The following is a 23,537-nucleotide window of genomic DNA, read 5'->3' on the forward strand; positions in this document are numbered from 1 at the left end:
CAAAACGAAGGGAGCTATACAGATACAATTCTGTAAACAGATTTAAAATATATAGTTAAGACACCTGTCAAATTTTGAGCCAAATCTAACCACGAATTCACTGTCTGTACTTCTAGAAACTTGTAAACGCGATAATTGAAGAATACAGTGACTTAAATATATCACATTTGTGGCTACAAATGCAATTGTTAAATTTGTGTTTCAGTTGGTTGGGAAAAACGCATCTAAAACACAAATTCAATTTTCGGATATTATTAACTGTATGCCAAGAATTAATCGCCAAATAACTCGCCAAGGATGACACGATAGATTCAGTAAAAATGCTAAATTCACGCCAGAGGTTAATATTTCGTTAACTCTTGTACGCCAGTGCCATTGTCAGGTGTTCTCTGTCATGACAAGTTTATGAAAAAGTATGCGTGAATGTCTTGGAGAGACCACTCCCGTTGAATCTGGTTAAATTTATGAATTGTAAAATTTTATTTTAAATTTGAGGGAATGATCTTCCTTGTTGGCAATTTTTGTTTGACTATTAATCATTAGCATTTAGCAATAGATATTCGATAATCGAATATTATTTTTAGATGCCTTGTTTCCAACTTATTAAAATCAAATTTTGTCACATAACTATAATTGTAGTCACAATATCATGTACCATAATTCATTTCATTCATTCATATACCACCATCATCCAATTATTTATTATTATAGCGTTTAGTTGCTTGTAAAAGTCCAGATGGACAGAAAATCAATTTTTTGGATTTCGTTCCAAATTTCATATCTAACAGTTCATATATTAAATCTGTGTGCTTCATTTAATTTTCTTCATTTTGTAGTTATTTTAACTTTTATTTGAGTAGCCGAACATGATAGATTTTGTTGCAAATTTCATTGAAATCCACAAATCTGATAAAGATCGTATACCAAATTTCATCTTTCTATCTCATTGAATTTTTGAGTTAACTTTGTCATAGACAGACAGACAGACACAAAGCAAAAAAAAAAAAAAAAAAAAAAATTCAAACTGAGTGAAGTCTCAAATGTGATTTATCAAAGTCTTGATTTTTGATATTTTTGACTATTGCAATGCTTAACTCTATATTCGAGAAAGTGAAAAGTACTTGTGTTATTCGGAACGCGTTTATTGCTAAAAATAATTTATTTTTGATATAAATTATTTCATTTCCTCATCTGTGAGATTTATTATTTTTCTAAATGCATCCCCCCCCAAAGAGTTTTTCGATTTAAGATAACTTGTACAGAAATATTAAATATTTAAATTTTGCTTTATTTTTGTGGCAATCAATTTTTGTTTACATATTTGTTGCAACTTTTTCCTTCAGAGATATTCGATTTTTCAAGCCCGCAAGTATTTTGACATCCATGAACTATAACTTTTTCGCTCCTATGGGAGAACAGCCTTTATCGCTATATCCCTCACTGTTTATATTCAAGTACATATTAGATTTTGCTGTTACACGAATAAATTTAGAATTTTGACTCCTTTTGTAGGTATTTAATTTCATTATCAGTTTTAAAGATAACAGGGCAAATTCAGTTCATTAGAAATTACATGGTATGAATCTGTAATTATATATGAGATGAAAGATTTTCCATACGTGAGTTTTTAAATTCAGTTTTATAAATTGCAAAACTTAATTTTAAAATAATTGTTTCTAATTATTAGTTTTTTTGAATACCAAGTAATAATTTAATAAAAGGTATATTTAACTGACCATAGCAATAGATAATTAATGCCAGACACTGCGTATTGGAAATGGTGAACCTAATTCTATATTTTATTAATTTTTCTTTCTTATTCTATATTCTACTTACTTTATCTTATTTGTGATATTTATGCAATGAAAGAAGTTAATTACTAAAAACATTAAAAGATGTTTTATGTTGACCTCAAATCATAACGTATCCTGACGATTAAATGCTTGAGTAACGAACTTTTGGTTGAACGATATTTTTTTGAACATACTAGAGCTGAAAATGGTTTTATCTTTTATTTCAAGTAGAAGATGTTTGTGCACGAGACGCCGAAAATGAATTTTAGACATCATATTTTTACTTGACTTCAGAAAATAATTCTAAACATTTTTTGTGTTTGTTCTGTTTAGCATTAATTTTTTTTTATATCAGAAATTAATTTTTTTTTATATCATGAAAGGCTATTTCCTTAACTTCATGTTGAGTTGATTAATTAACTAAGGATGCAGTGTTTTTTAACACTAGAACTACCGATGTTAAATATTTTATTATGGCTTTCATTGTAACTTTTGGCTTAGTTTCTGTTAATAAAATTTAACAAAAACAATATTTTATATAATTCATCAATTATTAATAAAAAACCCCAAGAAAAACAGTTTGTATTTGTACTTATAGGATATCCTGTTAGAGCTTTTAGTTCGAAATAATTGGAATAAAATATATCCAGTTATAATGGCTGCCGAACACGTTGGATCAATCAATATAAGTTCATATAAATAGAAGGTAATTCAAATTTTTCTAAGAAATGTCTGAAAGCGATGTATAAATGAATGTAAATACGGATTGATGACTGTCTTAGTAGTTCTAGTGTTAAACTAAACTGCGGATTCTCAATTTTAAATGACGCGAGCGATATCTGATCAGTCTTTCCTTCTCCAAATTTTTACTCCCTGGAGTGTGTGATCTTTTAACTCCCACCATATCTTTCTCACTTGCGCCAAGGTAGAATATATGATTGATTAAGGATAGAATCGACTCTCGAATCCGCTTGTTCTATAGATAAAACTGACTATGCGAACTTTTTTTTTTTTTTTGACGCCATGGAAAATTGTTTTATGACATGTTGTTCTCTCCCCCCCCCCCTCGAATTAGCAAAATTTGCTAACATTTTTCAGTTGATTTCCTCTAAACTTTAGTTTTTTGTTTTTTTAAGTATTGGTAAAATTACATTAAATTTACTGCAAATACTTCTTGAATTGTTTTTCTGTAAATCGTCAATTATAATGCAAGTGTTACTGCTCATCGTTCTCTCTTGCAGGGTTAAAAAAAAATGGCAGATGCTTAGATGATTACTTTAAGGCAATGAGTCGAGGCTTTGCCCGATTTTATCTAATTGGCATTTAGATTGATCTGGATCATCCTTATTTCAAGTTCTTTATGCAGTCTTCTCTCGCCTCAATTGCATGCATACGTGATAAATCCTTTCACTAAACGGGAAGTAACTGTTATTTTCTCTTCCCATGCGCTGCTCATTTTCTTTGATCCTTGTTAACTCGTGTCGGTCCAACTGTTGTGCACTCAAGCATGTCAGCAAATTTGAAAACATGCAGACTTTTTGAACTTTATTTTCGATTTAAATATGATTTTTTCCAATGGAAATTTTAGAATTGCAGCATCGTGAGATTTAAATCTTTTTCTTTGATTTTATTTTTAAAAAATTCTGGCAATTAGAATAGGAAATTTTCTCATAAGCTTAGAACGGATGTAAATACATCAAATCTGCAAAAGTCCGTAATCGTATGTAGCTGTAAATTCTCCATCAGGTGGTTATCTTTACTTTAAAATTGAATTTTTATGACATAAAATATCACTGATATTAATTTTGTAATTTTTTTTTTAAACGGCAATTATAAGCACACCACAAACCTCCGAAACTAATGTCCTAGAAAATAGTGGGCTATACTCGAAATAATACTACGAAAAACACAAAAATAGAAACAAAACTTATTTAAAACGAGTGTTCAAAAAGAAAGCGGTATATCTTCAGATACTACCAAAATGCTGGTCCAATCGGTATTGCTACATTTGGGGGACTTTATATATAAGCCGAATGATATGCAGCTAAATACTGACACTTTCTTTTGTATATGAGATATTAAAAGAATCTCTTTAATGTATTCCCGATTTTTAGAGGCAAAAATCTGCATATGTTTATTTAAAATTGTTTCTGAAACTTTTCATTTTGGAGGTTTTCCGTTTATTGCTCTTTATTCATTCATTCAATTCCTACTATTAGCTCACACACACACTCTCTCTATATACATATATCTTGTTCAAATTTTCAATCGTTAATAAAATACTTTTTATTCATCTACTCAAGTTCAAATACATTTTTTTAAACTTGTAGTGGATGACACTTGATGTTAATGCAATTTTGTTTCAAATATTAATTAATTAAATTTGTCCAGTAATTTCTATTTGGTCGCCAAGTTTGTCACCAATGTTGTAATTATTTAATAAAAAGTAACTAAAATAAAAAAATAAAAAAAATTGTTAACCTAAGTAGGAATTGACTTAAAAATTTTTGTTCCATATATTACTTGTTTTTACTTTTAAAGTACACCAGTACAATTTGTTATGCATAAAAGTAAAAACATGTTTGTACTTCTTGGTAATTAATGTGTTATTTATATTAAAAGCTGGATTAATAAATAAAAGTAAGATGTCTTCTCAATTGTTTGAGCCACTTGTATATAAAAAAAAACTATTTCTATTTATGATGATACGCTTGAAACCACATTTACCATACTGATCTAGTTTACCCAAAGAGTATTCATAAAGTACGAGTTCACAGGAAAACGCTTTAGAAATTGGATTATAGGTGGAAGAATGCTTTGCCTGTATTCCTGTCGGTACTACTCGGTTTTGTCGACGTCCCGTGCAATCAAGAGCAGTTCATACATAGACACTCTGTAAAATATTCCATTCTCACAGTTTTCGGAGAGAGAGTGGTAGCATAATAATTATTAATTTATGTCATTTCGTCCATATTATTTAATTTCATCCATAATTTAATGAAATTTTTTTTATTAAGAAGGATATGAAGCGCATAGCAGAAGAGGACGGTTTGCCTCTTTTTTTAAGTATAAACTTTAAGCGCCACAGTTTTCTCGTTATTGCGCATGCACATTAACAAAGTATATTTGCTTCCACTACCTGGCTTATATAGGAAAAGATATTGTTACCCAAAATACAATATCACAATTATCAAAGTCAGATCGAGGCGGCTTTACGTCGAGGAAAATGTTTTTTTTGTGATCTTGAAATTTGAAAAGAAAAAGATAACGGACACTTTATGATAAATGGATTTAAAAAATGTACACTATAATTTTTTTTTAATGAATATGAAGTTAATTTTCCGTATGTATATGTCGTATTTTAGCTTTCACTTGAATGTTTCTTTTTTATTGTTGTTCAACTAAAGTTGCATAAATATTCGTAAATGTGTGTAAGAACTACAGAGAACATAGTTAAAAATATTTTTAAATTAATTTCGGATTAAGTATGATTATTGCTTTGTTAAACTGTATTTATTAAATATCGCGTATAATCTAACACTAATTGCATCAAATGTAAAATCTAATTATTTTAATTAATAACAAATTTTTTTAAAAAGGTTTAAATTTAAATTATGGCTAAATCACTAAATGATGCACTATATATTTATTATACAGACAAGTCATATATACCCGAAAACTCGAGTTTTATTATACTTGCGGTCGATTAATTTTATTTACGTAATAATTTCAAGCACTTTTTGTATAAATTTATTCATTTTACTGTTCGATTAATCATATTTTACTTATCGGTGTTTATGCTTGGCAAAATTCGTTATATTATGTAGTTCAACTTTTTTTTTTTTTTTTTTGGCTTTAAATCCGTGCCATGTTTAAGTGTATAACTACGAACATGGACTACGAACAACGATGCCATCTTAATTTTTTTCACCTAACATTCTTTAATTCATAAAGTTTATATCAGAGTGTCTTCTTTCTTTCACAAAATTAAATCACTAGTACATAACTAATGCTTTTTTGTTACAATACTTTATTATTTCTTTGTTTTTTGCAGAATTAAAACTCGAGTATGCTACCAGTGCTTTATTTTTATAATACTTCATTATTATAATTTATATCCAGACTTTTTTTTTTTTCCTCGCAGAATTAAAGCGCTAGTATGCAGTTATTGGCGGAGGCATAATATAGTTATATTTCTTTAATATATATAGTAAATACCGCGTAGAATCTAATATTGGCCAGCTTTTAACAATATCTAAATATAAATGAACATTTTGAAACAGCTGAAAAGGTCTTTCTTAATGTTTCCTACTTTCTTTGGGTGTTTTTATATTCAGTCTATCCTTAATTGAATCAATTTACATGATTCCGTCCAATTTACATTCATTTACTAAAGTTCCATACACATATTATGTAACATCTAGTTGGCATCGTCCTAGACTTGTCATATAACTCCGCATTTATTTATTTTTGTTGTTGTTAATGCACAAAATACGCTGTAAATTGCTAAATTAAATTTGAAGCGTATCATTGAAGCATGAATTGACCGCATTCTTACATTTCATTTTAAACCAGAGTACGAAGAAATCTCAGTGAAGATTTTTTTTATTGCTTTAGAAATTCTCTTAGAATTTTTCGTGCTAGGAAACTGAATTTACCAGTCATTCTTCTTGTATTTTTATCCTGTGCAAATTCTCAATATAACAAGTTTTATAACGAAAAAATATAACTAAAGCCACCTCGTTCATTAAAAAAATTCATAAAAATAGTTTTTTTAAAGGCTGAAAAGTTTTTTCGAATTCAAATCACTACAGGTCATAAGAAATCTTTGTACGGCGAAGGAATCTGTAATTATAAGAGATATCATTTATCATATGTAAATACATGTATTAGATTAATGAAAAAAATGTCACCAAATTTAACTACTAGCTGAACAGGATTGACCAGAAATATGACCTCAAACGGTTATTCATCCTCTTTAATGATATGCACACACGGTATCTAATTGATTAATATTCAAAGATGGCTTCCTAAACTTAAGTATAGTACAAATCCCAATTTTTTTTTATCTTCTTGGATCAGGCCGAAGGTAGCATTCCTCCAGTAGTTGTACAGTGTATTTTTTTTCATAATATTAAATGATCTACAAGTACATACTGAAGTTCGAATACGTGTTGAAATACCCGGAATGTTCTCACGTTGTTCTTAAATACTTACATAGCATGGCGTGTTTCGTATTTAATTTCGAATAGGAGTGGAGGGGTGGAGTATGTATAGCAATAGCAAAAAAGTTTAAATGAACTTCTGCAATCTGTTCCAATTTTACAATCTACAATCAATCAAAAATCTATAATCGTGCCTAATTTTACTTTGTTAGTTTAATGTTTTTTGTAAATTATTGCGTGTACACGAACAGACAGATCGACGGAAAATAATATGGTGCTAAAAATTGATTAGGATCAACAGTTGTGGTAAACTTTTAAAAAGTTGTTAACTTTTTTTACCTTTAAAACTGTCGCATTCGCGAGCGTATAAATAAAGAGTCAACTCATTGAGGTATTTGTTCCAAAGTTTGATACAAATTAACATGTTTAACAAAGTTTGATATAATAAAACATTTTTTTGGCTGTAGATGGCTCTGCTTTTGAATCATTATTTTGTTCACACGAACAGACAGACTTATTACTCTCTGAAGGATTTCGCACAAAATGTGATGAAATCAATAATTTCACAATAAAGACCATATTCCAAATCTGATCCACTTAGCTTTTGCGTTTTTGACCTTATCGTAATCGTACAGGTGGACATAATTCTAAAAATGTTTTTCTTTTCCGTATTTTGGGAAGGTTCTTTAACGGTTATTATACTTTCTCTTGGGTTATTTCGATCTTGAAAAAGTAAAAAAATATAATACATAAATAAGTTGGTACTTGTAAAACTATTTTTAGCCTTATTTTTTCCCCTTCACATGTACAAAGTGTGTGTGTGTGTGTGTGTGTGTGTGTGTATAATATATAATATAACAAAGTCATGTAATTGCCAAAAATAAATAAATAAAATATATTAAAATAAAACTTGCCCTCTAAATTTTGATAAATTTTCAAGTCTCAGATCTCTCTAAGACCAAAAAACACATTTCGGAATTATGTCTATCGGTTAGTGAAATTCAAAAACACAACGAGTTAACAAGCATGAAATTTGGACTAAATATCGCAGCAGGAAATCTATCTGACCTTCCGTCTATATTAATTTGATACCTCAAAAACGCATAGAACTAGATAAATGATATTAAGTACAAAAATTTATCATTAGAATTATAAATCGGCTTCAGATTACAGACAGACGATCAACCTTTAGAATCCATCTAAGGGTTGTTCGTCTGTCTGTATGTTTGCAAGTATATAAACACAATAACTCAAACATAATAACTTAGATTGATGGATTTAATATGCAATCGTGTCACCAGTATTGTAGATCCTAAAATCCATACTCTTTTTTTTCCCCACCCCCCTCAATCTTCTTTCTATTCTGAAGCATCAAGCGCGCTATATTGTGTTAGTGTATGACAGAGTCGAGGGGAGAAATGACCCTCTGTTTGGAAGGTACTAATTAACTATTAATTTTATGTGCTTTTTAATCAAGAGCATTACAAAACTAATGGTGTTCTTCCTTTCTGTGAAGTGTTTTTGTATTAAATCATAGTGCTTTTTATATGTCTGAAACATACTCATGTCCTTTTAAATTTCTTTTGTTTCGATTTACTGGTCTTTCCTGCTATAACTATGAAGGCATACATCTCTTAATGTCATGTCACTCAAAAATCAGGCGCCATCATTTTTTTTTTTTTAGATAATTCTCATCTCCAACATGTTTTATGTCAGTATTTTGTCACCTTATGAATTGCTCGTACGAAGACTTCGTTAGTAAATGATTTAAACAAGGAGAGATTAATGGTTCTCCCCCCCCCCTTTTCAGACTTGCTTCAATTGAAAAAGCAAGGACGTCAGATTGTCATTTTTATCAGAATGATTTAAAGGATCTAATTTATTTTCTGTGCGATTTGAATCAATTAATTCTATCTTAATTTGTTTTGTTTTTTAAGTGTTACGAAGCACACTTGAAATTAGGTCCCCCCCCCTTTTGTGTAGCTATCCAAAGCTGATGGTTACTTAATAATGTTTTGCTTTGAATGCACTGTTTGTTTTCTTATTTCTCTATTTGAAGCAAGAACATTTTCCACTATAAATTTGAATCGTGTTATGTGCATTCTTAAAGCTTCTTTATATTTTTGCTGTTTGAAATCGTTATTAAAATCTGAATGTAATGGACAGCTTTTTGTCTCTTATATTTTCAGTTGATTGTTCCTTCCTTGCATGTTTATGATCTTCAGAAAATTAGACCTTGAGAGTTTGATCACTGCTTTAAAAAATTTTGAAACCTTAAATATCAGTTCCATATCTATCTAATCACAGTAACTTTATCCTATAGTGAAATCATGTAGCCATTTGGCTACATGTTTTTGTTGCCATTTATAAGCTTCAATTTTCCAAAGGGCAACAGTGAGTGTTTGGAAATCTTTTTTTAAATGTTTTTTAATAAACATTTGTAGAAAAGACCTGTATATTTCAATAATGGTCGTAGAAATAGATATAAACTGGAAACTTGGAAGAATATCAAGAAAGCTATTGTATGAATAGTTCTACCATTAAAAATATCAAGATTTTTTTTTGCATTGTAAAAAATATATATCGATAAAAGGACTAGAATTGTTATAATATGATTTGTGTCACTGGGATATGGTTTAATTCATAATGTGGTCATTTGGCACGTTTTAATTTTTTTAAATTTCAAGAATAAAAATAATTTTGAACTTTATTTTAACAGTTTTCTTAAACTATATGCAGATATTCAAAACACGCACATTTTTTAGTAAGAAAATAAAACGGGGGAGGGGGGGGGTAAAATTTCATGACGGAATGAACTAGAAGAATGGAGTTTGGTACGTAATTTTTAAAATGGTCGATTTCTTTTAAATTTTGAACAAAATTCATTCCTGGAAGATTTTATCTATTTGTCCAACCGCATGCATGTAAAGGTGCTAATTAAAACAACCATCATGATAAATAGATTAGATATGGTGTATAGTTTATTACTAGAATTGTACATATGCATCAGATTTTGCGCTGGCTCTGCCAAAGAATTGATTGTGAATTGGCGTTAATACAAAAACGTGAATACAGTATCTCAAAAACTAAAGTTAAATAAATGTAACTAGAAGGTTACACCCCCTATTCGCTCCTCTCATCAACCCTCAAGAATTACGCTGCGATTCTTTTTGGATCATCATGCCATCCCAGCTCACTTCACTCGTTCGTTATATTGCTATACATGTCTGTTCGTAATAAAAAAATTATTAATATATTCACCATTAAAAGTAAATTTAAATTGATTCAAATTGTATTAACTGCTATCAATAATTTTTCATCAATTGCTAAAAATGAAATAATCGATTTCTAAAATTAAAATTTTAGTGTAGCAGCAAGATATATATGTAAATGTTAGGAAGCAAAAACATATAATCTGAGATATGTAAAAATTAAAACTGAATTTACCCCCCCCCTTGTTTTGATAAAATATATTTCATCAAAATGGATCGGCATAACGTTCATAACATTGAAATAATCGCTAAATAAGGCGAATATTAATAAAAATAATTTAGTCATGCTAGTTAGATTTAATAAATACTCGATATTTTGACGAATCTTCATTTTATAAACCACGCTAAATTCGAAAAACATCTTTGGAAAATAACCGTCTGTATGTCTGTGATAGATAACTTAAAAAGGCATTGAGCTAGACAATGCCTTATGCGTTTCTTTGGTATGATATATGGTATGCGTTCTTTTGGTATGATAATTTGGTATGCGTTATTTATACAAAATGTGTTGTTTTCTGTTAAATTTTGTGTGCAAAATTCGTTCCGAGGAAGTCTGTCTCTCCAGTTTTTCAAATATGAGTCAACACGATGACTACAAAATGAAAAACTATATGGATAACATTCATTACACAGTATTAACATCTATAATGTAGACGCCGATCAGATTTTGAGCCAGATCCAACTAGAAGTTGACCATCTGTCTGTCTGTACTTCTAGAAACATGTAAACGCGATAACTCGACACAATGACTTAAATATATATCAAATTTGTTATGTCATTTTGTGATTAAAGCGTAGTTGTGTGTCGAATGAGTGTTTCAATTGGTTTAGTAAAACGCTTCTTAGACACAAATTCGATTTTCGGATGCTATTAACTGCATGACAGATATTAATCGCCAAATAACTCACCAAGGATGGCATGAGATTCAGTAAAAAGACTAAATTCTCGCCAAAGATTCTTATTTCGTAACTATTGCATGCCGATGCCAATGATGGCGGTCACTGAGATAGCACCTTTATTAGAGAGAATGCGAGAAAGTTTTGGGGAGTTTTGTTTTCTTTTTTTAAACGAAAGACGGTGGGATTTTATTTATTGATTTTTATATTTAATAGATTATCCAACAGTAAAGTTCTCAAATAAATCGAGAATTTTACGCCATTGGGATACAAAGTGCGGATGTATTTGCTAGTAAAAATATTTCTGGAATGACTTTTTTAAACTTTTGGCATTTTAAGCAGTCAAATGCAAATCATTGGTGATATTTGAACATTATGTTCAGAGGAAATTTCAAGAAATCATTGAAGACATTCCAATTAAAAAAAAAATTCGTTACGTAATTCCTTTGTAATTGTATCTAAAGTATTTATCTCTTCCTCTTTACGAAAGAATGCTACTGTCGTTTTTAGTTTCGTCTGAGGCTCAGTATTCTTGTACATTTGTTTCTAAAAAAATCTATAAAGATTTTTTATTGGACGATAGATTTTTCTAATCTTCACTTTCTTTGTAGTTTTATATGATTTTTTAAAACGAAAATCGCATTTGTCATGCGATACAAAGTAGTTTGAATGTGTCATTCGATCCCTTTTTTTCTCGTTTGTAGGTTATGTTTGCATTTGTCTCTTCGATTGAGTTAAACCAAATAACGTATTCCTTTCTGTCGCTGCAAACGTAACATTAAACTGAATCACTTTAAATTATGAGAAGGGGGGGGGGAATCTCCTGACATCTTCAACAACTGTACTGTGTTTTGACAGGCATGGGAGTCGTTCTGTGTCAATTTTATCCTGTACGAAAGCTGTCATTATTTTTTTCCCTGCATTTTCCTTTACGGATTTCTTTCTTAGTTTCTTTTCTTTTTTTCTATCCCCCCTCTCCCTTTTTTCTTTGGATGACGATGATGAAGAAGGAATCATCTTTCAATAGGGAGAATTGACGAGGGATTAGGTAATAGCACTGACCCCCTTTGATAATAGCTCTCGAGATGGGGATAAAAAAAAATGCTGGCTTAGAGCTAGAGAATTGATTTGACCGTCCGAGAATGAGAGCAAAGGAAGTATTCATTACGAATGTAAAAAAATGGAGAAATTTATGAAAATGCTCAATTATTTATGTGATATGCATTTTTTTTCCCGTCTCTCTTAATATGTTACAGTGCAGGAATTCCCCACTTAGGTCATTAATATTTTTGTTACCAATTTTTAACGAAATTGACACGTAGACAGACATACGTTTCGAATAATCGTTTTATAGTTTTTTCTTATGTTAATTATTCGTTCACCCATCTTTTTTTTTTTTTTTTTTTTTTTTCCCTGTTCTCGTTTGTTTCTTTACTTTCAGTTGGAATGTTATATCAAAGTAGTGAAAACTAGTTATATCAGATTGAAGACTCAAATATGGAAACATACCGAACTCCCCTCACCTCATTATAATCTATGTAAAAGATAAAATAATATATATACTATAAAATAATATATATACTATAAAATATAAAAATAAATAAAAAAAACCCATATAAATAAATAAAAAAAACCCCATATAATTTTGAAATTGAATACATGATAATAAAAGGATTTTATCAAAAGATGAGATTTTTTGAGGAAAACAATTATATAATTTGCTTAATAATAATAATTGCTTATTAATAATTTTAAAAAAATTAAAGTGAAAATTTTTGTTAACTTTAATTATACAGTTCAATATGCATTTATACAATAAAGCATTTGATTATAATCGTTATTGCATAAATTTTTGTGTTAGATTCCCTAGAAGTCTATTGCATTTGATATACTCCACTCCGAATTCTTACTAAATAACATTCTCGCATTCATAAGCGCATACTTTTATTTTGCTTTCCCTTTGTTGTCTAGTAATGTACAGGGTTTTAATACAGTACACTCCCGATTATCCGCGGAATTGGGTGGCGCGACCGCCGCGGATAACAAAAATCGCGGATAATCCGAAAAGAGCTAAAAACGGGTATAACAAAAAAGAAAACAGTCATTCCAACTTTGAAAAATCGTTTTATGTACAATAAAACGTAAAATAAACAGCAGGAAATGTTTAACTAACGCTTAATATTTTCGTATATCACTCAAAACTAACCTAAAATGCATTTTGTTAATGAAAACAGAAAAGTGCTTAGTATTTACGAGAGGCGTCAAGGATACACAGAAAAATTAATACATATGTACTGTTTTAATACTGTAATGTATAATGTAATTACAAAAGCATAACTGTAAAACTGCACCTTTTTGAAAAAATCAGCCAAAAAAAAAAAAAAAAACTTTGTGCGGCAGGCGCGGATAATCCGCACCGCGGATAAACCGCCCGCGGATAATCGGGAGTCTACTGTATTTTTAATTTTTGGGTAGCCGCCTTTTGCGACAAGCTGGTTCGCTTTGAATATCTAGTTATTATAGACTGAAATTTCTGTAATCAAGAACCTTCTTAAAAGAGTAAAATCCCTTGACATCAATGTGCCGAGGAAAAAGTAATTCACTAGATAATCTGCCTTTTAATTGTACGTTGATTTTCTTCGTACAGTTAAATTCATTTTCTTATTCTTCGTGTAAACTGTGCAAGTTAATGATCAAAACATTTCTTCTTCAGCTTTCAAGAGAATCGCGGGATTAAATATTTGACAGAAAAATAAAAACTACTTGAATTTCATTACAATAATGAAAAATTCTAACAAAGAAAATTTTCAAAATGGAGGGAGGTGGGGAAATGAATACATGACTGCTAAATTAATAATATTTAAAAAGTCAATTCTTTTAAGTTTAAAAATGAGATGATAGAAAATAGTTTTTTGCGCTAATATTTCCTAAAATTGTTGGAAAAAAATCCTTCCGAAATCTCGTTTAATTTTTAAATAATCAAAAATATTATTAAAATTTCAAAAAAATTGCACCAATGTACTCACTTTACTTTTCAAATATATCTATCTGTACCGAATCTGTAGACGAAATTATCTGTGAAGCTTCAGCAAATACTCAATCTCATTTATTAGTAATAACGACGAAATTTTTATTAACAAAAATGCCCTGTTCATACAAATAAATGTTTCATGCGAGCGATACAACTTTTTTACTGCTGATATTTGAGTTGATTTTTTTAAATCCTCTGAAATTAAGATTTCTTGGAACAATTTTTCCTTTGGATGTGGATTAATTTGAGGTTGGCTAAATATAATTCCAATTAGTCTTTTGGGATGTTTATTTACTGCTTTTTCATTTGCTGGCATTTAATAACTGTATATTAAAAGAACATTTTAGGTTATCACAGTATATTTGTCAAAGAGAAAATGCATTCTCTTGCTTGAACCGCCAGGAACATGTCCAGGTTAAGTGAAATTGACTATTTCTGAAAGAAAAAGGACTTGTGAAGGAAGCGTGATATTAAAATATATCCGAAGAAATGCCTTGTACTTGCTCTAAAATTTGGAAGAATTAAAAATTTAGTATTTTTAAGAATTTTGGAAGAATTCTTTTAACCAACCATCGAACTCTCATTTACAGGAATGACTGTCCGAGCATTAAACTTAAAGCAATTCTTGCAGTAAAACTTGCATATAGTTGTATGCCAATATAAAATTATCCATTGTGTATATTGATCATCCAATATGCTGAAGATATTGTTTGTTTTTCATTTCAAAATCTGTGATTTTTTAAAAAAGAAAACGCCTTTTTACTCTTGAAATTGTCCTTAATTATATTGCATCATATATAGAGGAACAAGTGAATTGCATCTCTTGCAATAATGTTGCATTATAAAAATCATACACAGCTTTAAAAAACTTGTTCGATTGTTATAATGCTTCATGATTTTGCGAATAGTGCATGAGTTGTTGTTTAATTGCCTTCGATGCATTTATTATTTTACACTGCCGAATTTGAACCGTTTTTTGAAACTTTTATACAGCTAGACATTTTCATTTTAAAATACTCTTTTGTTTAATAAGCTTTCTTAAATTTCCAGAAATATATATATTATTAGATGAAAATTACTTATTTTATATTATATTTTTACTGATTAATCCTTACAAATGAATTAATTTTTTATATTACTATTGTTGTGTATAGTCAGTAGTATTCTAAATTAGTTTATAATTTCTATTAAATAAACAAAATAATGATTAATTTCTTGATTAGTTTGGAATTGTTTCTGCTTCTTGTATACATTGACCTATTCTGTTTTATTAGTAAAATTAATTATTTTTATAGGATTTTAAATTTTTAATCCTAACTTACCTTTTTTTCTATTTCTTTAGACTTATTTCTTCAGTGACGCCGATGATTCTGTTTTGTCATCGAGAACAAGTAAGCTGATTTTTTTTCCATCTATTGTTTCTGCATGCATTATATTTTTAATTTCAGGTTGTTCATTCAAAAATAAAAAAAATATTATGTAATTTAATATTAGATTAAATACCTGAAACTTAGAAGAAATAAGAGAAATGCAAGAAATAATAATAATAAAAAACAAGCTATTTCATCAAAGTTGATTTCCACATCCATTTCTTTTTTTCTTTTTACTTTCTTGTATACTTAGTATAGAGAGAGGGTAGTAATCGTGAAAAAATTCGAACTCGAGATTTTGACGATTCTCCACTTTTTTGACCACTTGAGTTCGAAAAACACAATTTTTGGGAAATGTCTGTCCGTCTGTAACAAAGTTAACTCTTAAACGCTTTGATCTAGACGGATGAAATTTGGCATACGGTTCTTTATATCAAATTTGCAGATTTTTATCAAATTTTGAAAAAAAAATCCGCTCAGGAAAGTGTCTGTCCGTTGTTCGAATATATTTTAACATGTTAATTTTGTATACCGAATTCTATCCATCTAGTTATCTTCATTTTGTATTTATCATCTATAATCTAGACACTTATCTAGTTTTGAGTTAAATGCAACTAGGGACTGATCGTCTGTTGGTCTGTACTTTTAGAAACATGTACACGTGATAACTCAAAGTCTCAAAAACTGAAATATATCGAATTTGGTGTGAGTTTTTGTGACTACAAGTGCAGTTTTGTGCCAAATTTTTGTTTCAGTCGGGTGGGAAAGACTCGTCTAAAACTGAAATTCGATTTTCGGATATTATTAACCGCATGCCATGGATTAATCGCCAAGGATGACACAATAGATTTAGTAAAAAATACTAAATTCACACCAAAGGTTAATATTTCGTAACATTTATACGTCATTGCCATGCAAGGCGTTCTCTAGGATAATACCTTTTATTAGATAGTATTCTCTTGATGGTTTATCAAAAATTGTTATAAGAAATTAAAAACTTGTTTGTTATAATTAATGACGAAAGATGTGCATATTTATGAATTATGAGACTCTGTATTTTCTTTATCACTTATTTGATGAATCACTGTATCTGTTATTACATATTGCATACTCTGCGTAAGACTTCTTGAAAAGAATATTTTGCATTTTAAAATCTTATTTAAATTTTTTTTATATATTTCCTATATTTTTGACTTCATTATTGTAAAAATTCTAAATTTTTTTTTAACCAAAAGAACTACATTAATGTGTTTTTAAACAGTTCATAAAAGCAAGTAGGTGTTAGACTGAAAAAATTGTTTTTACTTAACAACAATTTTGGTAACAGAAGAATGTGAGTAATAAATAAAATGAAAAATGAGCCCTGTCAAAAGAGGAAACTCAAATCATTCAATAAATAAATCATTGTGACATAAACTGTTCTGAACAGGAAGTGCTAACCAATTGATCACAAAAAAGAGTTGGCCATGATGTCTTAAGTGTAATGTCCAGGAAGTATAAAATTGCTTTGGAATGCCATGATTTTAACTCACTAAATTGATTTAGAGAAGCAAATACCAGTAGGGTATATTTTTTTTTCTACCAAGAAGGTTAGAAATATTTGAGATATTTTATTAATTAAATTTTTTTTGGTACAATTTAAATTTATTTCTTCACTGCTTTATATTTTATCCTATTTTCTCTTCCTGATTTATACATTACTTTCTTGCTATTAATTATTTTTATTTTGTGGTATATATATTTATTAATAAATATTTAAGGATAGAAATGTTTTATATTTATTCTCTGTTAAACTGGTACATAAAAGCATTTATTTTATCATTTAAAAAATGCATGCAATTAAATATGTTATTTAAAAACATTATTATTTTGCTTTTATACAAATATTTTTAAATGATAATCAAAAGCTATTTGAATTAATATATTCTTGATTTTTCAGGAGGCCATTTTATCAATACAAACTGTTCTTCATCACATAATAGGTAAATATTAGCTTTAATTATTTTTTTTTTTGAAAGATGTTATTTTAAATTCTGAAAACCTGTTATGTAGGAAAAAAATAGTTATGTTTTGCTGAACTATTTTTTCTTCTCAATAATTGACTAGCTTTTAATTTATTTTCAGACAAAATATTAAGTATTTTGATATATTGTTTGAGTAGGTTAAAATATCATCACCAGTGGCATATGCACAATAAAATGACATTGTAGATTAGGTTGTTGTACTATTATCAGTTTTTAAAGCTATGCCTACTAGTATATACACTTCTAGAATTTTGCTCTTTTTTTTATGAGTAAAAAGTAGTGTTTTTTTATTATTATTACCATAGAATTTGAAAACATGAGAAAAGAAACAATGTTATGTTATTAATAATGTATTTTAAGTTTTATATTAGAATTGGATCAGTAATTAAATCTATGCACTAAAAAAAAAAAAAAAAAAAAAAAAAGATGGTAATATTACAGTTTTAAAACTTGCATATACTTAACAATATGAAAAACTTAAATTTATGTACGTTTTCCTATTTTTTTCTAAAATTTGATGGGAAGAAACAACCAGAAAAGAATAATTCTGATACATTTTTCAAGATTCATTTTTATTGTATTAAGCTTTGTTAAATGTTTTTTGTTTTTTTTTCGAGTTTCCTCTCAGTTATTACTATAACATTTTAAGATTAAGAAGCCTTTATATATAATCTTATATCAAATTAAAATGCATTTTGTCAAAATAGTTATGCATATGGCTGTAACTTTGAAATCCATAGAAATCTTTAGTGTTAATTTTCTGATTTTTTTACAACTGTTTATCAAATTTTTTAATTAAAAATTTTGGTCACATACTTATCATGCTCACTTTTGGATAAAAATTAATAATTTTAGTTATCTTTTGCAATTTTATCAATAATCTCATGAATTAATTAGTTATTTAATTATTATTTTTTTAACTTTCAGGAAAGCTTTATGTTGTAAGATGTCTGTTGAATTTGATACCTTTTTAGAGAGCTCTAAAAAGTATGTATAGTTTTAATCTTTTACCTTGATTAGCAAAACATACTCCAAATGCTTAAAGTCTCAAATAAATTTTCCTTTTCTTTTTTTAGATGGTTTTGCCATTTTGATGATGATAATTATGTAAATGTGCCACGACTTGTGAAACTTCTACAAACATATAATCCACAAGAAGATTGGTATCTAGGGAAACCAAGTATAAGGTCACCACTTGAAATAATTAGTCGATATGATAAACAAGTATGTACTGAGATTTAAATGTGTGTTACACTAGAAATCTGTATCATATATCGGGTAATTTTATTAAATGTTTGAAACTTTTCTTTCCATAGCAAAATATATCCTTCTGGTTTGCTACTGGAGGGGCTGGATTTTGTATAAGCCGTGCTTTAGCTCTGAAAATGTTACCAATTGCTAGGTATAGTATTAAATGTATTTTAAATGAAAATAACTGATATATTATTTTAGATTTTATAGTTTCTTTTATCTGCTTTCTAAAAATATACATAAAGTTTAAATTCTTAATTTTATGGCACTGCTTCTTTTTATCACAAATCTAAGAGTATAGTACACTCCTGAGTGCCTGGTTTCCGTATTATCCGGTCTAGTTTTCTTTTATCGTAATTAAATTGGCAACATTGCCAAACAACAAACTAAAAATTGTAAGTTTTGACTCTTATCTTAAGGCTACCTTTTCATTTGTGCAATTATTTATCGGTGAATATTAAAATTTGCTTGAGTCAATTTTCTTAAGAATTGGGCCTACAAATTACATTAATATTTTGTTTCCTGTATTTAAGTTAGGCATTGAAGAATTTATGTTAAAATGTGAACGGTTTATATTTTTTAACTTTTCCTCTAATAAATTCTTGAAATGTGCAGTGCAGTATATAAACATACATGAACTATCAGCACGGAGCTTCCTATTTTAAATCAACATGTTACAGACAATTGCTTGTATGATTCCGTGCCCGCATTTTATAAGATTTGAAATAAATGGAAGACTTAGTATTTAATAAGAAGTGAAAAAATATGTATTATAACAGTGAGTTTTAATATAAAAATTTCTGGTATTGGTGGACGAAGAAATGTGTTTATGGAATAGCCTGTTTGAGTTTTTTGTTATCCAGCCTGGCCTTCTGTACCATTTGACTGGATACTCAATTATGTGCTGTAGTTTATTTATAATTATATATATATAATATACATTTTTACTGTTTAGTTTTTTAAATATATAATTCTTTTTTTTTCCATCTATATACATAGTGTAATAAAAGTCTTGATACATTTTAAAATTTACCATAAAATCCTTTATTGATATAGAAAAGCAGAGCCTTCATTAAAATTCTTCTCTTAATGTAATTTTTTCTGCATTTGAAAAAATAAATTGTCATCAGATTCTTCACATTGACGAATTTTAAAATGCCATAATAATTCAAGAAGAAAATGTATTTCTTTGCAAGGAATGATTGAACATTTATCTTGTGCACTCTACTACCATTTTTCAATATGTATACTTTTTATAGCACAAATTGCATCCAAAATTGTACTTCCAATTCAACCTAAGAGTCAACCTTTTGTTGTGAAATAAAACAGTCATTGATTGTGAAAAAAATTGGATAATTTATAAATTCATGTTTAATCTAAAAATCTAGTATCATCTAGAAATCTAGTATCTATCAAAATGAATGTAAGTAAAACATGTAAGCAAATATAGTCATCTGTAGTGGCTTTATTCTTTCACCACCCCCTTTTTTTTGTTTTTTGGCTTTTGACCATAGTGCTCTTCATCTATGGACAAAATAGTTTATCACTTATTTTATCAGTCTTGGGAGGGGCAGGATTCATTATAAAAAGAATTCTAGAACAAATTATTTGCTTTTAAATCAATTTATTGATTTTAATTTTAAAATTTCTAAAAGAGTTTTGATACATCTTGTATAGTATAAAAATGTATCCTACATGATTTATTATTTTTTAATACATTGAGTGGGAATTGTCTTAACAAGAGCTATTTGGAAAGAAACATTATGTGGTTAATGTATGATCAATTTTGGAAAGTCAAATATTGTAATAAATTTAGAAGGAATTTTCAGGTTTTTGCTTTTACCTCCCTTTCATCACTGAGATGCTTACAAACTTTATAAATTTTCAGAATGGCAAAATTATATTTTTGAAACTGTACATGCTTAGATATTGTTATTATTTAAGTTGCTTCATTTTTCAAATTTTATTTCTATTGAGGTTGCTAAATGTACTGCAATAGCTAAGAATTTCATATTTAATTCTACATTGTCTATGGCAGAAATATATATGCAGCATTGATTGAAAATTACATAAGCTTGATAAAAATATTTTTGTTAGGGAAGTAAAGTTTTTAGGAGGAGAGGGAGCATTAAACATAAAAATTAAATATATGTATGGTTCTTAAAATTCAACAATTTCAAAAATGTATATTCCATGAAAAAATGCATCTGTTATCATGATATTTGTAGGATAAAAATTAAAAATATATATGCATTTAAAATAAAATGTAAGGGAAAGTTTAATACTAAAACTTAGTACAATTTTTTGCTTTTTATGAACTTGTACTTTTTAAATCAATAATTGCAATGGAATAAAGAAAATAATAATAATAATAAGCATGCCTGTCACTGCTGCTTTTATTTGGACATTCCCATTTTATTCATTTGCCATACAATGCTTTTTTATTTTTTAGTGGTGGAAAATTCATTAGTATTGGAGAAAAAATACGATTGCCGGATGATGTCACAATGGGATATATAATAGGTATTTTTAAAAAATTAAATTCAATGAACTTTTATTTAAATATTTATTATTATAACTTTCTCATTATTTAAAAAATGCATTATTTTGGATATTAATTTTTAATTTTTTTTATTTCAGAGCACATTTTACAAAAGAAACTAACAGTCATTGATTTGTTTCACTCTCATTTTGAACCGATGAAATTTTTAAAACAAGACAGCTTTTCAGAACAAGTAAATGAATTTTTTTTTTTTTTTTTTTTTTTTTAAAGAAATCTTTGATTATTTTCAAATTGTAAGTAATTTGAATCCTCTATATGTTAAAAATCAATGTCTTATTCTGTTTTTGAGTAATTTATGAGACAGATAAAAAAAATGCATATACTAAGTAAATAGAATATGTATAATATATATACATATTCTAAGAAATTTTTATTTAATTTCTTATAATTACCTAGAAATCTATATATAAAGGATGCTTGCAATATCTATGTAAAGTATATAGTGTTGTATATTTCTTAAAGAGTCAATGGAAACATATTGTTTTTGAGTAATATAAGAGTTAATAATAACATAAGAGTTCTACATGAAGGGTTAATTTGTAGGTTTTTATTTACAAGGTTTTTAAGGACCAGAATTTTAATAAATGAATTTAATTTTGCCAAAGAGTATTTTCTTGATTGCTAGCAATCACTCACTCTCTTTAAAGCATAACTGGCTGCTATATTAGTTTTCATATAAAATAATTTTTCCTCATAAAAAAAAAGCTTACTGTAAATAATTCATATATTATTTCTTACAAATTAGATGAAGAAGAGAATAGATTATAAATGAAATTTTGAATGAAATGATTCATACGAGATCAGTTGGAAATGGTACTGATAGGCTTAGGAAGTTAGAGAATGTTCAATACTTTTGTTATAGTTCCACCTTAAAATATAGCATATAATGACCTTTTAAAATAGTATTATATAATCATCTTTCTTATTTTCATAATTGATAATAATGTGTATTTCTTATATGTGTGTAAATATATATAAATTTTTGAATTTCAAGAAATATCAAACAATTTTTGTGTACATAGAGAAATTTTATCTAGTATGATTCTAAAATATACACATACATTTTTTATTATTATTTTGAATAGTTTATATTATATATGAAGTATATATACTTCATATATAATAGTCAGTCATAATAATAGTCAAATATAATATATAATAGTCAAATAGTCAGCCTTATAATGCAGATATTTTATGCGAGAACAGATAGAAGCAGAATAATAACAAAATGAGTGAATAAATAAAAACACAAATGTTTAAGTAAATTATGTAATTAAGTGAAATAAAAATTATTGGTGCTTTTGCTAGATATAATTGTTAACTTGCTTGCTTAATTTTATTTTATGAATTCACAATACAAAATAATAATAATAATTTTTAAATATTTCAAATTTTTCTGTGAGTATACTTTATTATAAATAATTTTTTTGTTCTTATTCTTAATATTATATTTATACTTTTATTCTTAAGGTTTCGTTCAGTTATTCGAGATTTGGTCATGAAATGAATGTTTTACATATAGATGGATTTGATGAGAAAGCTGATCCAACAAGGTATGTACACTGTAGAATTGGGTATCATTGGATCACTATTCAAATGTATTTTCATCGAATTTGGTCTTATATCATTTTAAAATATAATAAATTGATTTTATTGCAACATTTTTCTCTGGCCCAGAAAAAAAATGTAGTTTTTAAATAATTTATTTAAATATTTCGTACTGTATGTAATTGATCTAATGGTCAATGTTAATTGAAAAAAAAAAAAAAAAAATGGTAGGACTCTTAATAATAAATGAAACATTTTTGAAAATAATCAATGAGAATGTATTTGATGTGCTGTCAATAATTATATATAAATTCAGGAATGAGAAATTTTGACATATTTCTTAAATTAACACAAAAGGGAATATTTGTATTCCTGATATAATTATGTATTTTTTTTTTTTTTAAATTCATCCCATTATTGGAATTAAATGTGAAAATATTTTTTTCAGTAGTTGTAAATTAGTAATTTGATCCTTATAAAATTCTAAATTCATTTAAAGATTAGAGTTTTGAATAATATCTTCCATTACTGTAGGAAGTCATAAATTGTAATTTATGCTCTTAATAAATATTATTGGAATTTAAATATTTTGGCATGGGCAAAATTAATAATGAAGGCTATGTC

At 27.8% G+C, this 23,537-nt stretch overlaps 1 protein-coding gene across 1 annotated transcript in view; it reads left to right on the forward strand.

Moving 5' to 3' along the window:
- LOC129984599 (fringe glycosyltransferase-like) overlaps positions 1 to 23,537 on the forward strand; it is a 49,759-nt gene that overhangs the window by 23,343 nt on the left and 2,879 nt on the right. Inside the window, exons 2-9 of the mRNA XM_056094526.1 lie at positions 15,500 to 15,548; positions 17,467 to 17,509; positions 18,479 to 18,538; positions 18,628 to 18,775; positions 18,868 to 18,953; positions 21,255 to 21,325; positions 21,443 to 21,537; positions 22,836 to 22,918. Of these exons, the coding sequence (XP_055950501.1) occupies positions 15,500 to 15,548; positions 17,467 to 17,509; positions 18,479 to 18,538; positions 18,628 to 18,775; positions 18,868 to 18,953; positions 21,255 to 21,325; positions 21,443 to 21,537; positions 22,836 to 22,918 (635 nt within the window). The remainder of the gene's footprint in view (positions 1 to 15,499; positions 15,549 to 17,466; positions 17,510 to 18,478; positions 18,539 to 18,627; positions 18,776 to 18,867; positions 18,954 to 21,254; positions 21,326 to 21,442; positions 21,538 to 22,835; positions 22,919 to 23,537) is intronic.

The sequence above is a fragment of the Argiope bruennichi genome, chromosome 9, assembly GCF_947563725.1.
Source record: "Argiope bruennichi chromosome 9, qqArgBrue1.1, whole genome shotgun sequence".
Taxonomy (NCBI): domain Eukaryota; kingdom Metazoa; phylum Arthropoda; class Arachnida; order Araneae; family Araneidae; genus Argiope; species Argiope bruennichi.